Source organism: Rutidosis leptorrhynchoides, chromosome 11 (assembly GCF_046630445.1).
Source record: "Rutidosis leptorrhynchoides isolate AG116_Rl617_1_P2 chromosome 11, CSIRO_AGI_Rlap_v1, whole genome shotgun sequence".
Taxonomy (NCBI): domain Eukaryota; kingdom Viridiplantae; phylum Streptophyta; class Magnoliopsida; order Asterales; family Asteraceae; genus Rutidosis; species Rutidosis leptorrhynchoides.
In genome coordinates, this window is record NC_092343.1 from 22,460,973 (window position 1) to 22,479,387 (window position 18,415).

Sequence of the window (18,415 nt, forward strand, 5' to 3'; positions counted from 1 at the left end):
TAAGTTCAAGAACATGGAAGTTTAACTTTCTATCTATAACTTCAAACACTTATGTTAGATCTAAGTTTCTATAACTTATGGTCTTCCAATTTTGTTGTAAACAAGAGCTTATAAGCTTATATACATTTTACAAGATGAAAATCTAAGTTTCATAATTTATGGTTTTATTAAAGTAAAGATCCAAGTTATATAACTTAGGATCTAACTTAAGAACACTAGATCTAGACTTTCTAGTCTAGGATCTTTAAGATCTAACTAAAATCTAAGTTCTACAACTTAAGATCTTGTTCATTTAGTTTACTTTCAAGTTTATAGCTTAATATTATTATTAGAACTCATGTATGTGTCGGATCTAAGATCTTGATGTAACTTTGGTTCATCAAACTACTTACAACACTTAAATGAGTTGTGCTACATATCTTAGACATACACTAGTGTTATGATGGTCAAAACTTGGTAAAGATGATGCAAACCCATCAACGAGTTGTACACTTGAAGCTACAAGCATCAAGGATGAGAACTGTGATGAGCATCAAGCACCAAGAACCCACCGAAGCACCTTACCTACTGTTTTTGAGGTCTGATCAGTAACCTGGGCTACTGGAAAAGTTAATTTCCAGATTTTTCGGTTCGAGTAGATGACTTTTCGTTTAAGACTCGTCTTAATCCGATTTACGGTTTAGGATTTATAGCCTTCTGAAAGTCACTACACCCTTTTAACGTTGTGCTGAAATTTCTGACCTACTCGCACTTAAACCGTCACCACGGTCAAACGAAGACGAGTTTGGTTTTGAATTTTGGTCAGCAGCTAGTAGACTCACATACGGAGCCATATCCACTGATTACGCATCTTTTCGATTTACGTAGAGGTCGTAGCAGCGGATCAAAGTCAGTCTTTGTTTCGATCTCTATTCTTGATTGAAAACTTACTTTACCCTTTTGACTTATGATGAATGATGATGACACTTAAGACCAAATTTAGATACATTTAAACCTTTGGGACGATTTACTGACTTAGTAACTTTTGACTTAGGTTGAGGACCTTTCGGACCAACTACTTGCAAACTTATCTCGAACCAACTTTAACTACTTAATCACTGTGAGTTATAGCATCCTTTTTTACTTTAACTATTTTGGGACTGAGAATACTTGCGCAATTTACGTTTTACATACTAGGCACGAGTACTTAAACTTTATATATGTGTGGGTTATACAACGGCATAAACTTTCCCCTTAGCTCGGTAAAGTTTAGTCATTGGTCTTTGAACCGGTGAACGCGAATCTTAGATATGGATCCATAGGGTTTGACATCCCCACTCGGGCTAATCGCGCTAGCATTTAACGGGTGTTTAATACTTCGTAAACATACGCACTCGCCAAGTGTACTATTAGGGGGTGATATTTACGTTAAGTTAGTTACCAAGTGCCCACGGTTGAACATATACTTTTCATACTGTTTTGAAGCGCTGTTTGAAGCACTGAAATCTCGTGGTCTACCTTACATTACTGTTACATTTAAACTATAGCTCACCAACATTCGTGTTGACGTTTTTAAGCATGTTTTTCTCAAGTGCTTAAGGTTTTCTTGCTTCCGCTGTAGTTGTCATGCTTTGTAGACTCCCGCTGCGCTTATTAGAGATGTCTTCGCATGAAACATTTAATTTGCATTCAAACTATGTTACTTTTGAAACGATGAATTTGTAACGACCATTTGGGTCACGTACTATTATTATTGTCCTCTATTCATAGAGGCACACTGTCGTATGTTAAACATTTGATGTTGGTTAAGACATCACCTTTTCTTATGAATGCAAACTTCTTTTAAAACCGCATATAGTGTTTGACCTTGTAATGATCCTGTTGTTGATGATCCGTACACGTTGATTTTGTACGGGACGTCACAAGATTGATCGCCTCTACTTCGCTGTGATTGTGCGTTTTCATTGCCATTTGATTTCCTCAGATTCAACCTTACTAGAGTAACTGGAGAACAACTGTTTGTTCTTCTTTGTAGTAGCCACCAAAGCTGCCTCTGGATCTTTAGCAACCTTCTTAACATTGATCTCGTTCTTCAACTGTGTTTCTTCAAAATTTGATAGAATACCAAACAACTCACTTAGCTCATACCCTTCAATCTTCTCACTTATTACCATAGAAGTAATAACCGATTCAAAGTTTGAAGGTAGTAATTCAATGAACTTTTGACACAAAACTTGTTGTGTCTTTTCTATACCAACACTTTCAAGATCATTTATCAAAACCTGAAACCTTGAGTGGAGATCACTTAAGGATTCTTTAGGCTCAGCAGCAAAGTTTTCATAGCATCTGATCAGATTCTTTCTCTTTTGAGTCTTAACAACTGTGACTCCTTCATAATCATTAAGTAAAAGATCCCACATAGCTTTAGCAGTCTTGGCATGACTAATTTTCCTGAGAATAGGAACAGTGACAGCATTACCAATAATACTTCTTATTTTGCTGTCAAGCTTAAACTTTATAGCTTCTGCTTCTGTCCATCTTTCTCTTGGAGTTGAACGAAAATAAGCAGGTTGTGCAGCAACAGTATCTGATCCAGGAACAGCATCGACCATTTGACCTGGTGTAATGGGTCCTGTGGTAAGGACAGTTTCTGCATCTTCATGAACAGATCCAAGAAACCATAGAACTTTTAGCTTCCATGTTGCAAAGTCTGTGCCATCAAAAATCGGCACACCTTTTCCAGCCATGACTGGAGTAACAATTGTACTGGTAGACATCTTGATTTCTTCAAAGATGAAAAATAGATCGTTTTAAAGATTACCTTTGACGGATTTACACCTTACCCGCTCTGATACCAGTTATTAGTTCACAGTAATTCAACTATGAACACCAGACTCTTAATTTCACACAAACAATAGGAATTAAAGTGCAGAAAATTAAGAGAACACGAATTAGAAGAAAACCAATAATATATTAAGCACAATCGTGTTTTTGATATATATATGAAAACTGCAAACATAAACGTGTATTTATACAAGAAGAACCAAATCTTCCAGATTTGGTTTCTTAACAAACTACTCTACAAAATAGGAAAAGATATACAAGGATCAAAGCTAAACTTAAGGAGATTAATTCTGGAAGATAAACACAAAAACGCATCATCATATATCTTCTAAATATAAAAGAGATCTTCCAGAATCTTCAAATGGCTTTATCAACAAGAAATCATTCGGCAGTTGACTTTTGAAAACTTCAGACTCTAACATCATCTGCTCCTCAGACTCTAACATCATCAGACTCTAAAATCTGCAAAATACTTTGACTCATCAGATTAACTTTCCCAACAATCCACTTTTTGTAGTTTGTGTTTATGTTATGTGATTATTTGTTATGTGAGTTGTTGATATTATTTTGAGTAATTTGATGCTACTGTTTATGGTGAAATTATTTTTTTTTTAAGGCTTTAGTATTAAATTTTATTTTATCGTTCAATATCGTTATTATGTGACCTTCAGTATCTGGAAGTCTCTTATATTACATTGTGATATCCTCATGGCGAGTGTGAAACTTATCGAAAGTTAGCTGAAGAATGGTTTTCTTCATTGGATACGGGGATATTAATTTACGTGTTGTGTATTTCATAGTTGGTGTAGTTTGATCAAAATTTGTCAAGTTACCAAAGCATACAGTGAGCTGCTATTTCAAGATTTTAATTTGTGAGTAGTAAGGTATTGAAGTTTTATACTCCATTAGAATTTGAAAGATTAGTTTATATAATTTTTTGTTTAACATTTATGTGTTCTGCTTTAAAGTTAAAACGTGTAAATGTTGTACCCTGTGAAGAAGTGTTACGAAAGTTTGTTTAATTCATCGTAAATGAATGTTTTTTAAACATCTTATTGTATTTCTTTCTAATTTTTAAGTTTTAATGATACTGGAGTTCGTTTAATTCATTGTAAGTGAATGCTTGGTATACATTTAAAAAAATTTCCTTTATAAATTCAACTAACAAATACTACACTTTAAAATGTAGTATACCGGCTAAAGACCCGCGAATTCGCGGAATTTTTTAAGTGATAATCTCCATTGACTTGTTAGAATCATTATATGCAAGGTTGCAGAAATTGGTTCTCGGGGAGTTCTCGGCAGGGTCTTCAAAACGAGAACTCGGAGAACTTGGGGAGAACTCGGGGAGTTATCGACGGTTGACTTTTGTTGACTTTTAGATTTTATCGAGTTTTTTCCGAGATTTGACCGATTTTACCGAGATTTGACCGGTTTTTCTGAGATTTGACCGATTTTTCCGAGATTTGACCGATTTTTCCGAGATTTGACCGATTTTTTAGAGATTTGACCGATTTTTGGTCGTTGACCGATCCGATTTCAAAACGAGTTCTCACCAGGAATGAAATTCCGAGTTCTCCCGATTTTTGCAACCATGATTATATGTTACTCTGTATATAGTATTTGTTAGGTTTATGATAACTCGATTCAATTACAGTAGTAGTGTTACATGATTTATAATCAAATATGGTTTTTTTGAAATTTAAAACAATACATATACATATACATATATAAAATAATATTTAAAAGCTAACATTGTAAAAAGAAAAAATGTTTACTTTGTAGTTATAACTTTGGTATAGTTTCCCAAAAATTATTCTATGATTGTAATCGTTTAACATGTTTATAAATTGCATACATCAAGTTGTTTGTTTTTTTAACATCATACTCTGAAGCTCCTTATAGGTAATAGCCCGTAATTTATCGCAGGAATATAAAAAATAAATGTGAATAGAATAATCTATGATAAAACTATATTGCATGTTTTAATTAACAAATACTTTCAAAATGATGTAACATCAGTAATCCATATCATTTCCAACTTAACCAACTATGGTACACATCAACTTTGCAAATGAAAATTTAGTTTATGCAAATCAATGATCTCTTTATCATCATCTAAAAGTAGACATTTAAGTTTATAAAGTAAGTTTTGACCCAAATGACATATGAACTATATGTTAACTTACCTGGTATCCTTAAGACAAACATATACATCTGCTTCTCAATATTTAACAAATTTAGGCTCCAGTTTTAATTCTCACCAAAATCAGTAATTTTAACCCAAAGAACATATAAATTGTATAAACTATATGCAAATAAGATACATAATTTGATGACTGAATGACCGTTTAGTTTATAAAGGAAATTTTGCCCAAATGACCAAATGTAACTTTATGACCCGATGTAACTTTATGACCAAAGGATCTTTCGCTGATGACCCATTTAGTATATTCATGTAAACTTGATCCAAATGACCAAATGTAACTGTAGAGGAAATTTTGACCCAAATGTCTTAAATTAGTAACAGATTAGCTTAAAATGCAGAAATATAGACACCAGAAATACAACTATGTTTGACGCAAAACAGTTGATCCATTTAGTTAAACCAGTTGAACATTTTAGTTACAACTGAAGTACATACCCAAATGTAAATAAATATGTTCATTTGTGTAAATAAGCATTAGGAAGTCAGCTACCAAACTGAGTTTTATTAAATGATGTAACCTTAGTTTATCAAATGCAGTTTAACGCTGTAAAAACCAGTAACTAACAACTGCAGCTGACCAAATACATCTTTAGCATAAGCATACTAACCTGTTTGTGATCTCTATTCCTCTTGAAGTTCCCATTCCATTTAGCTCTTTTAATTTTAAGCTATAATCAAACAAAAAACATAAACTATTAGAGAAGAAAGAATGGAATAACGATTTCATGAACCTCAATTCTAGAACTCCAATGTGTTGATCCTAAACGACCTTTTACCTTTTCATCTTCATCGATTTTGTCTTGATCACTTTTAAAGGAATGAGATGGTTAAGCAGTATAACTTGCTTCGAGTTTTCTTTATTGTTTATACATCTTCTTCGTTTCCATTCTGATGGCGTTAAATATCTAGAGTATGTATATTCTAGAACTCCAAAAATCCTTTTTGGTGTCAAACATTATCAAATTATTATACCTGGGGATGTATATCCGCTTAAACATGTTGATATCATGATCCTTAAATGCCATGTTTGTAGATGATTAAATTAGTCCATCTTTGTCTTTAAAAAGGGAGGTGATTACCATAAACTGCTGCTGCAGTAGCAGCTACTTCGTGAGCATGACACACGAGTAAATAGTTATGGCCCATTTAAGAGGTGGCATTTTCAACATATATAGTTGTGAATAGACCGATTTCAGGTTGTGTTACAAATGAATAAGAAAAGATAATAGATAATAATCTCTTATTTTTTTCTACCTTAGTGATGATTACCCATCCTGCCTGACCCACCCAAGCAACTATCTCCAATCCAGTAAACGATGCATTTGGATATTTGGATTCATGTAGTCTATTCAGCTCAATACGAATTCTTCTTAAACCATCACAAAGATATATGCTTGTTATCAAACAATTAGTATTACTGGTTAGTCAATCGCTACTGTTGACACGATAAGTTGTTTAGAAAAAATGATAATGAAATGCCATTCTTCACTACCGATAACTTTTTCAACCATCTAACCATAGCACCAACTAGAATCTACGATGATGTACTATCATTCTCATTACAAATAATAATTCCATCAAAAACAAACATTACTAAGGTGCAACTATCGAAAAACATTTTCACTTTAAACAATAGATACACAAATGACTTTAACGACGAACTAAAAGTATGTGATGCTATTAAATTTTAATTTGAATTAAAAAAAAATAATTGTACCCATTTATGTATGTTCATTAAAAAACTAAATAGAAAGCATTCGCATCATGACATGGTGCTTGTCGATCATTTGTGGATCATCTAAGTCATTACACATGAATATACTATAAAGATCATGGAAAACCCAGATTTAAGCGGTTAAGACATTGATACTCCACCTGTTCTCCATGCATGAAGCTGATATATGAAAGCATGTGGCATCTCCGTAATTAATGCAAGCAACAAACTGTGTTACAAAAAGCATATTATCACGGATTCAAACAAAAAAAATGAAGCAATTTTCTTTTATAATGCTTCATTTATGCGTATTTAATCAGAACCACTATTGGAGATGAGCTACCTTTGTAACCGGTTACAATATCCAACATTTATGTGCGTGCTCGTACCACAAACAACAGTGGAGAATCTTTACACTATGTAGAAATGTGTATATAAAATGAATACCCGAGCCTTGAAAGGGTAGATGTGTAATCCTTCACAGCAACTCGACTTTAACCTTTTTCTGAAAATCCTTGTAAACCTGAAACTTAAAAGATAAATAATTGAGCATTAAAATTCATATTGTATGTTTGTTGTAAACATAGTAGTGCTCACACATACTCTTATTTTTTGCAGTTTGCATAATAATATTGAAGAGTTATAGGACCACCTTACGACTAAAGAGTTAAAGACTTATAGGTCCTAGATTGTTTGGATCTTCAGTTCTACATTGACCTTTCTAGTACCGCCAAAATATATTACATCGAAATTAAAGATTACTCAAAATGGGCAGAGAGAAGAAGGATTAGATTATACTAGTTTAGCATTCCCATCAGTGCAGAGACAACGCAAGATGCACACAAAGTCAGTTTTTGAAAAGGAAGATTATATCATAAGAATTAAAACAATGACCTTAGTCAGGAATATGATGTTTACTTCAAGCCCATGTGAGTCATGAATATTGCATCATCGATAGAAGAAATTAGAGAAGTCCTTCCAAAGTTGGTGTAATAGCTTTATGACTAACTTCGACTAAAAAAGCACTCACACAAAAAGTAGTAAGCATAAAAGAGTTAACCAACCATTTTGTTGCATTGTTATAATTAACAAACAAATCTAAAATTTTGCAAATTCTAAGCCCATCAATTTCTTCAGAGTAAATAAGTCATTATCTCAGTAGTAGAGCTCAACTTACTTATGTTTCTGCAAAGCGATTAGCAAAAAAAAATTACTAACAAAACACATAACTAAAGAATAACGATTAATCTTGAATGGATGGTTATGATGAGTGTTTTAACTTTAATTGTCACTAAATATGCCTTTTTTTTAAAAGCCACTCAATATGCCTTTTTATTTTAAGAGAAGTATAGATATAGATTTAACAATTAAGCTAAAACGGAATAACAGACCTGAGCCAGGCCTTGGAAGAACCGTGTTAAGCAAAAGTAGAAAGACATTTCTTGAGAAAATAACCTCCAAGCATGAACTTCGATTTTTCGCATCATTACTTGTCTCTCTTGCAACAGTTACATCTTGTATTATCATCAAATGTACAATACAAGGAAGTCTAACAGAGTTCACTCATACATATGATTCCCAAAGCCATAACTTGATAGAAACACAAAGCTATCAGGTTCTAGATAGGCTACTAAATTGGTGAGTAGTAAGGTATTGAAGTTTTATACTCCATTAGAATTTGAAAAATTAGTTTATATAAATTTTTGTTTAACATTTACGTGTTCTGCTTTAAAGTTAAAACGTGTAAATGTTGTACCTTGTGAAGAAGTGTTACGAAAGTTTGTTTAATTCATTGTAAGTGAATGTTTTTTAAACATCTTTTTTTGGGTAAGCAAGGAAACTCTCCTATGAACGAGCACATTGGCTCCCCCATAGAAGGTAAAACCTCGGGTAATCAAGCCCCCGAGCGCGAGGCCTGGTACCGGGTGAATTGCGCGTTATGCGCACCCTCTTGTCACACTCTCTTTTTGAACAATTTGGCATAGCCAAGGATTGAACTCGGATGGTGTGCTTCATTGGGCAATTCGGTGACCACTCAGGCAAGTCTGAGTGGTTAAATTCATTGTAAGTGAATGCTTGGTATACATTTAAAAAAATTTCCTTTATAAATTCAACTAACAAATACTATCATTTTAAAATGTAGTATATTTGTTATCTCAATACTCGATCATTGAAATTTTCTCTTGAACCATTGAATATGATCATGAGCATTAGATACATATGTTTCTTAATGGATCAAAACTTTGAATTTGCGGTTACGTAGTCATCAAGTTAGCTATGACATTAGCTTTGGAGTTTTTTTCATTATAATTGTATTATAGATTTGCTCGGTATCAATATCAATGTTACCGAAAATTAGTATATACAACTTCCGTGTGACGGACGGGCTAATAAAACTAGCGCGGTTGTAACCCGGAGATGATATAATTGGCTATGAACAATCGAAAGCTACATTGTAATTATATTCATCATTAACGTTTACGGTACTAATCGTTTCAATACATTTACTTTCGGTACAAATGATATCAATACTTAAAGGGCTTCATAATTATAATTGTATACTACATCTACTTAGTCTCAATACTAACGTCTTCGACTAACTGAAGATCTTAACACAAAATTGTATCACTCTGTTTTTAACTATTTTAGTTTTGAACTACTATCAATAACTCATTGTCGCATTCTAAAGCTATTGATTTATAGCGTTTACGAAACTCAATTTTTTTTTTTTACCATTTCTTTAGTTTCAATACATATACTACTAATATGTTTTGTCATTAAACTGAGATCATCAACAAACAATACTGTACAAATATTCACGATTACGAAAACTATTTTTTAAGAAATTTACCTTTTAAGTATGTTATGTCTATTGTTGTTGTACACATTTGCACATATTGAACAATCAAGCACAATGGTAATTTCAATTATCTGTAGAGTGACCTAAAAGGTCTGATACTTTGTAAAGTACTATAAAAGGGTAATTTCAATTATCTAAAAAAGGACTGAAAGTGCTTGAATTGAACAAGGATAAAGAATTATCAAACACAACTAAAAATGTTGTCTACAAAGAAGTTCCGCACCAACTGTAATAACTTTAAGTACCAATAACAGTACTATTGACACTTTTCCTATAATAACGTTATTTCATATTTAAGTTTAAAAATCAATAATATTTGCGGATGAGTTCCCGTGCAACGCACGGGCTCATAAATCTAGTGTGTGTGTGTGTGTGTATATATATATATATATATATATATATGTTGTAAATTAGAGTTTCGAATTCGGATTTCTGAGAGTCGTGTAATCACTTTCAGATCAAAGTATTTCGATGGTACTATCGAAATCTTCAATCGGATAAAACTCAGAAAATTGAACAATGAATCTGTGTTTTTTATGTGTATGAATTTGAAAACGTACCAGATATTAAATAACCAAAAACCGGGTGTTTTATAACTGCCGAATGGCAGTTTCATAACTGCTAAAAACGGGTGTTTTATCCGGGCTTTTCTTTTAGGTCAAACCGGGTCAAAATCGAATTTCAACACATTTTTAATAAAGCGATGTTAACCCAAATAAAAAATTTTCAAGCTGACCTTGGACCCCGCCAGGGGTTGCCACCCCTTGGACCCCGCTATCGAGTTTTCTTTATTGTTTATACATCTTCTTCGTTTCCATTCTGATGGCGTTAAATATCTAGAGTGTATATTCTAGAACTCCAAAAATCCTTTTTGGTGTCAAACATTATCAAATTATTATACCTGGGGATGTATATCCGCTTAAACATGTTGATATATATATAAAACCGGGTGTTTTATATATATATATATATATATATATATATATATATATATATATATATATATATATATATATATATATATATATATATATATATATATATATATATATATATATATATATGTTGTAAATTAGAGTTTCGAATTCGGATTTCTGAGAGTCGTGTAATCACTTTCAGATCAAAGTATTTCGATGGTACTATCGAAATCTTCAATCGGATAAAACTCAGAAAATTGAACAATGAATCTGTGTTTTTTATGTGTATGAATTTGAAAACGTACCTGATATTAAGTAACCAAAAACCGGGTGTTTTATAACTGCCGAATGGCAGTTCCATAACTGCCGAATGGCAGTTATGGCTAAAAATGGGTGTTTTATCTGGGCTTTTATTTTGGGTCAAACCGGGTCAAAATCGAATTTCAACACATTTTTAATAAAGCGATGTTAACCCAAATAAAAAATTTCCAAGTTGACCTTGGACCCCGCCAGGGGTTGCCACCTCTTGGACCCCGCTATCGGGGGCAGCAACCCCCATCATAATCAAGATAAGTTCAAACAACTGTGCACTCCACACTTTCCCGAACTTGTTCGATATTTATCAAGATTATTTTGGTTAACAAATTAATCCCATTACACTTAAATCATATTGGTGACACAAATCACCAACAATATATATGTATATGTATATATATATATATATATATATATATATACTAGTGAACTATAGCCGTGCATATGCACGGCCCAGTTCTGAGATACGACAGTTGATAGCCTGCAATTTCTACTAACAAAATCAAGCAACAGAAATGAACACAAAATTACATCATGCGATTAGAATCGGTGATACATATTTATTAATTTACGAGCTCGAGTTTTCCATCTTGGGTAAATTTATAAACTGCAAACCCAAAAAAAAACATCTCTAATGCATAACAAGAGAATAGTGATTGCCATTCAGGTTCATATTGCCACTAAAAACTGCAAGGGCTTTCCTTACTGATGCAGAGGAGACCTCTTATCCGTATGGGGAGTAAACAGCCAAAGATATCATCCACCTACAAAGTTTAATCTGATAAGAATATAGATATGAAATTTTTTCGCGATAGATGTAAGCTATTTTTACACGTTTACTTGGAACCTAGTACATGACGCCAAATGTTATCTGCATATATTTACAACCAAGTTAACTTAAGATGAATACTAATACTTCTAATCTAATATTCTAATATGAATTTTAACACTTTAACTTCACAGTTCATAATTTTTCTATCACCTTAGATTTGATAATCAAGCCATGAGAAGTTTATGTCAACTAATTCTTCATCTCTATAATCATACATGTTATGTTATGTTATTGTTGATCTCAAAAAAGTCTACCTCCTACAGTGGCCTCTATATTTTTTGGTTTAACTAAATCGTACGTAATCAAAACCAAACAAAAGAATCACACAGAACCTACATTTAACGCCTAACAACCACTGCTATGATATGTGAAAACTTGAACATCAGCTCAAATTACAGTATCTTAAACTCTTGGACACTAATACTGATATGAAAAAGGAATAAATTGAGTGTGGACCGAAGGAAAGCACAGTTAGAAACAAACACAAAAATAAAGTTCACTAAAACAACTAAAACAAGATGTAGCAACACACAAAAAACTATTACCAATATATCCCAACTAGCAAGCTTTAACTTCTTTCCCTCAGCTGTTTCACCATATAATTGACCCCTACAAAACATGAAAATAAAATAATGAGTAAACAATGCTCGGCTTAAAGCTAACTACCTTAAGGACCCGATGAGTACAGTCCTACAATATGATTTAACAATCTAGAGAAGATCTTAACATATTTTAAAGTAAAGAAGACATCTTATAATTCAAAAACACACTACCTTAGAAAACATCAAACCTCCGTAACCCATTCTATACTTTAACCAATAACAACACTAGTAACATGAACATGATTCTTGAGACATATCTATCCCACTCAAAAGCACCTACCAAGGCATCTAGCAATAACTTTGATCAAGTATATCCGCATTCCAAAAGCATATCATGCACAAGTCAACTAATCAACTATCGTACCCTTCCTTTCTCAAATTCGTAACCTATAAAAAGGTTAAACAACAACGGGTAAGCGAAATACTTAGTGAATATAATATGCACATGTCAAATAATAAATTTACTACGCAAAATACAAACCGCATTCAACAAACATACTAAACGCATACGCATACCAACATGCATACACCTTCATAAAGTAGACATCTCCCCGATGTATAATAGACATCTTTCCGATGTCAAAGTAAACATCTCCCCGATGTATAATAGACATCTCCCCGATGTTAGTTGACATCTCCCCGATGTCATAATAGACATCTCCCCGATGTTATAGGCATTCGGCGTCCCCAACGCTAAACCACAATCTAGTGCGTCCCCGACGCTAGGACCCATTGTACGTCTCCCCGATGTACTTTGAGTTCCAATGGTACATCTCCCCGATGTACCTATAGTTCCGATTGTACATTTCCCTGAAGTACTATGAGTTCCATTTACTTTCCAACCTGCATCACAACTTGCATAACAATATCAAGTTTATCAAACAATATGTACACATTGTACTCACCTCGAATCCGAGCAATCAATTCAACATAAGCAATCTAATCAAGCAATTCAACAAGTACTTCCAAGCACGAAGTCAAGAGAACCTTTCTCAAGCACAATCACCTAATCATCATAATCATAAAATACATACCTACATTACAATTCGATCACAATCGGTCAAACAAGACCAACTACACATAACGTTCACTCTTAACCCTAGCCAACACATTTTATATCATTGACTACTTTCAAGACTTGTAAGTAATCCCAACCCATTACAACTTTTATCAATTTTATACTAGCATTTATAAAGTTTCAAATCAAACTATTATTAACAACTTTTAACTCGCAAAACCCATTTCTAACATTTGCTAGACTCAACACTTACAAGTGTTCTTACTAATCTTTTATCGCTACTTAATTTAATAAGTCTAGCTACTAAAACTCACTTGACCCACAAAACCCACTTTGACACCATGTTGACCAAAAACACAAGACTTGTAATTTATAAGTCTTCTTAACCCATTATTAGATTATTTACCTCTTTAATTTAAATTTACGATTTCTTAGTCCCACATAGTTAAAAATTATATTTTAAACTTCAATTACACAAGCTATAAGCTACTAACCTCCTTATTTACAAGTTCATCATTTTCTTACTAACTTCCAATCCATAAACCCTAACCCTTAAATCCGAATTAAGGTGTTTATGAAGTTGAAACCTCATTTCAAACACTAACTATATTATCTATATTATCTAAACATGTGAATAACGAATTTAAGACATATAGTTTCATACCTCAAAGTTAGGTTAGAAAACCCCCACTTTACAAATTGAAGAAGAACAAGGATGAATCTAGGGCTTCAATGGAGCTAGCAAGTGTTAAGAAGATGAAATACATAACTAGAATTACTTTTATGAAGAAAGTTTAAGAGTTTGAGGCTTGATCTCCAAAAATCGCCACTCTCCATCTCTCTAGAACACTCTCTACAATTTTTTTCAGCAAAACACAAAAAAGAGGGCTGTTCCAGATTTGGGTAGGTGTTATTTGAGTCAAATTTCCATTTTTACCCTTGCCCAACTTAAAGTTTTGCACACTAGGTCCTTATCTTACAACACAAGTCCTTTTTCTAACAAACCTAAGTTAACTAACATCATAAATAATAAGAATAAACCCCTTAAAAAATTAGGATGTTACAACTCTTCCCCACTTAACTAGATCACGTCCCCGTGATCACACCACATACAATCTGATACTTGATATAACATATTTCAGCTCCTAGGCCACTCAGAATCCTTTCTAAAGCTACCATAAAGTTTATAAGTCCTGCAACTAATCCCAAGTACCTCCTTATGCTAATCGTCAATCAACACATCATAATACAAGAACTAATTATCTACGCTCACCCCATCTCGTGTTACCGACATAATCTTATAAACACTCCATTCATCCGAATAGATAACATAAAAGGTATCATGTATTCCTGTTAATTTCTTGGGCAATACCAAGCGATATGCCATTATTCACAACTTTAACTTTAATCACGATTGACAAGGTCCATCATGATGTGAACCAAATCGTTCTTTCTTTCAAATAGAATAGTATTCTTCCCTCGGTGACACTCTATACATCATCACCTTATACACGCAAAACTCAATTGATCGAAATTGCTCATTTGCATAAGACTTTTGTCTACTCTGAGCCTCTTTAAATTATTCTTAGATAATTCAATCTATTCTACCAATCTCGTGGACAACATCAGTCCCTTTGAGTTTCACATTCCATTATTCTTGCCAACAAAACAATTGGTACATGCAATTCACACGACGTCAAATAATCAACGAGATCACCCATCATAGTAAGTACCATTACTGTCACTTCAATCTCAAAAATGAGGTAACCCTTCTCCACTTTTGTAGCTGTCCTTTGATAACCCCGGCCCACAGTTCGGTGTTTGAACAGTCACCTTGCATCTACGACCCGTTTTTCGACAACAATTTCTCTATTACTCACTAACAAGACCAATTCTTCTTTAATAATTAGTTACTCATTCCAAAGTCGGGTCTTCATTCAATAGACATGTCTCCCGTAACGTCACTTTCTCATTATATTACGTGACTGAACCTCACGTTAAACCTGTCACCTTCTCATTAACACCATCGAGTATGGTCTTTCTTTATCGTTCCACATGTCTCTTAAATGGATATAAGTCGAGTATATCAGTCTACCCAACTTACTTCACGTACAAATGGTTCAACAGACACTCTGTTGAGTTAATCTTAAGTTCTCATACACATAGGAGCAACGAGATATATTCGTCTCTTTTACTCGCCATACATACTTTATCTTTCATCACCTAGTGATCGCACACTAGTGATTGCATCTAACATTGTCATATCTCTTCCTTCCCCACTTAACGAATTCTTATCACCCCTTCATTAGTTTTAGCATCCCCAACCATGTGACAAACGCTAACAATCATCAGCACATTGTTATCTATCGCTACTACAAAAGGGTCCTCACAAAACCCTCACACCACCAAATCACACCGCAGTTAACTTTACTCAACTAGAGTCACACAATACATGAGCAGGTATAATGAGGCACCTGATACGTAGCGTCGACTCTTTACCATCTAATGTCACTTAAGAAACTCGGTCTACCGTTCCACACCTCCTGAGGTTTCCATCTTCCCCACTTAGAGTAATGGTACCTGAAAAAACGTTTGAATAAAGACCTAGCATATTACTATATTAGAGATTACTGACCTTGCCGTATTGGATTTTCATGACATCATGAAACTTTTGAGGGAGATTCGGGTAACGAATCTTGATTTCGCATGAAAGCTCTTCAGCTCGGTTTATTAATAACTCCATTTTGTCTCTCTCCTAAAAGGGCGATATTGCCACTGTTCACAGTCGAATTTTTAGTTCTTTCTTTTGATTTTTGCATCTCACCACCCCCGCCAATCGATTCAGACACACTCGAATTGCAAAACCTGAAATTTTCAATCAGTTCCGAACACGACTGTCGGCCCACGCGCCGCCTTCTTCAGCTACTGGAATTCCACGCGCCGGCGCGTGAGGCTCTGATTCACCGCCGTTCGCTGCCGTTTTCTTCCAGTTCGACTGTCTTGGATCTCCGACCAAATCCCTGGTGAGTATTGGTCTGATTTGTTGCTTTCAAATTTGAGTTACAGTTCATAGATCCTGTTCTCTGTTATTGCAATCTGTTGTGTATCATGGTGTCCAAGAAGAAGAAAAAGTACCAAGATTTAACGGAGACTGCTACTAGGGTTTTGCGAAACCGATCGGTTAGTCGTGGAACAGTGTTTTCATGTGAAAATGGAGAAGTGTTTTCATCTGATTCTGATGGGGATCGTTCATCTCCGATTATGGAAGACGTCGTACGTTCCAATCTGATGGTAGATGAAGTTGATCAGCCAAATAAGAACGAGGGAGATGTGCCAACTGATCATCCTGGAAAGGATAATCGTGATTCAGAAGGGAAGATTCTGAAAACCTATAGTTCTAGAAAGAGGAAGGGTAAAGTGAACCAGCTGATTGAAGTTGGGGATGGTCCGTCAAAGGAAAAGAAGAGTGCTCAATTTGTTCCTTATGTTGGTGATTCTTCTATTCCTGCTAATGAAAAAATACTCCCTGAAGTAATTAAAAAACGCAAGGGTAACAGGAAGAAAGGCGGGTATGGTAAGAATTCTGCTGTAACCGATCATTCTATTGATGATATTGTTGCTAGTAACGATGATATTATTGCTAAATCTATTGGTGAAACTATTGTTGTTGCTAAACCGGCTAGTCCTGTTGTATTCTTTAAAAGTTCAAAAGATGGTAGTTATAATGAGGTTGATGTAAACCTAGTGGCTGCTGCTGAGAATGCTGTTAAGTTATTTAAGAATGATGGTATTAGAGAGTCAATTGTTGTTCCTGATGATTTCTCCCAATTTACATTGGGTGACAATGTAAATTTAATGAATACGCAGGATAATAATAGCGGTGATAAAGATAATGTTGTTTCTGGGATTAAATCTACAACAATGGAAGGGGTTGAGACTAGTGATGGGCAAGGCAATACAAATACTAAAACCCCAAGAGCATGGGTAAATCCAAACATCACTTTTGCTGACTTCTTAAAACAAAACAAAGATGAAGAAGAATTAAAAATGGAGTTCATTCCTCCAGTTTTAATGTCTAATGGTCAAAAGAGAGTAGTTTTCTCCGCTGAGGAGGTTAAGAAGGGCGGTAGTGCTTTTTCTCTTCAATTATATGGGTATTTTATTGGAACTTCTATGGAATATAGGGTTGTTAATGCCCATCTAAGGAGAATGTGGCGAAGGTATGACCTTAAAGAAATCGTCAAAACAGCTGCAGGATTTTATTTATGCAAATTTAATAATGAAAAGGGTATGAAGGAGGTTCTTGAGAGTGGTCCATGGTTAGTTAATAATGTTCCTTTTTTTGTGAATCAGTGGGAACCTGGGGTTTGGCTTGAAAAAATTGAACCTGAAAAAGTTCCAATTTGGATTTGCATTCACAATATACCCATTGAACTATGGAGTGGCAGAAGTATAGGTAAACTAGTTAGTGGTATTGGTAGGCCTATGCTGATGGACAAAGTTACTTCAGAGAGATGTTTAAGTAAAAGTGGAAGACTAGGTTTTGCTAGAGTTTTGACTGAAGTCAATGCAGCTGATGACCTCCCTAGCTTTGTCGAATTTTCCTATCCTGTGATTGGTTCTTTTCCAGCCAAAGTGGGTAAACTTGAGGTGACTTATCAATGGAAACCGCCTTTATGCACTCATTGCAAAGTGTTTGGGCACTCTTTTAATACTTGTAAAATTAGGCCTAAAACAGAAGATGAAGTTTCAGAACAAGTGTTAAAAGACGCTTTGAAAAACAACAATGATGGTGAAACAGTTGATTTAAATAACCAGTGTGTTGAGGATGGCTCTAAAGTTGTTAGTAAGAAAGGAAGGGTATCTCATAAGTTGAATTTTGATAATAATAATAAAAGTCAATGGCAGTCAACAGAAGCAAAAGGTATCAAGCAAAATGCAGTTAAGAATAATCATGGTATTAAAGACAATATTGCTATGGAGGAAACAAATTGGAATGTGGAGTCCCAGAAAAATAATCATGGTATTAAAGACAATATTGCTATGGAGGAAACAAATTGGAATGTGGAGTCCCAGAAAAATCGAAATCAGAATGTTTTAAGGAAAAGAGATAAAGGGAAGGGCA

The 18,415-nt window shown here is 34.2% G+C and overlaps 1 protein-coding gene across 1 annotated transcript; it reads right to left on the bottom strand.

Moving 5' to 3' along the window:
* Positions 1–1,940: 1,940 nt before the first annotated feature.
* On the bottom strand, positions 1,941–6,057 carry LOC139874365 (uncharacterized). Its single transcript, XM_071861807.1, has 4 exons — positions 6,005–6,057; positions 5,641–5,700; positions 2,823–2,827; positions 1,941–2,689 (listed from the first exon to the last, which is right to left on the bottom strand). Exons 1-4 carry the CDS (start codon positions 6,055–6,057, stop codon positions 1,941–1,943), a joined length of 867 nt encoding a protein of 288 aa, XP_071717908.1.
* Between the last annotated feature and the right edge of the window lie 12,358 nt (positions 6,058–18,415).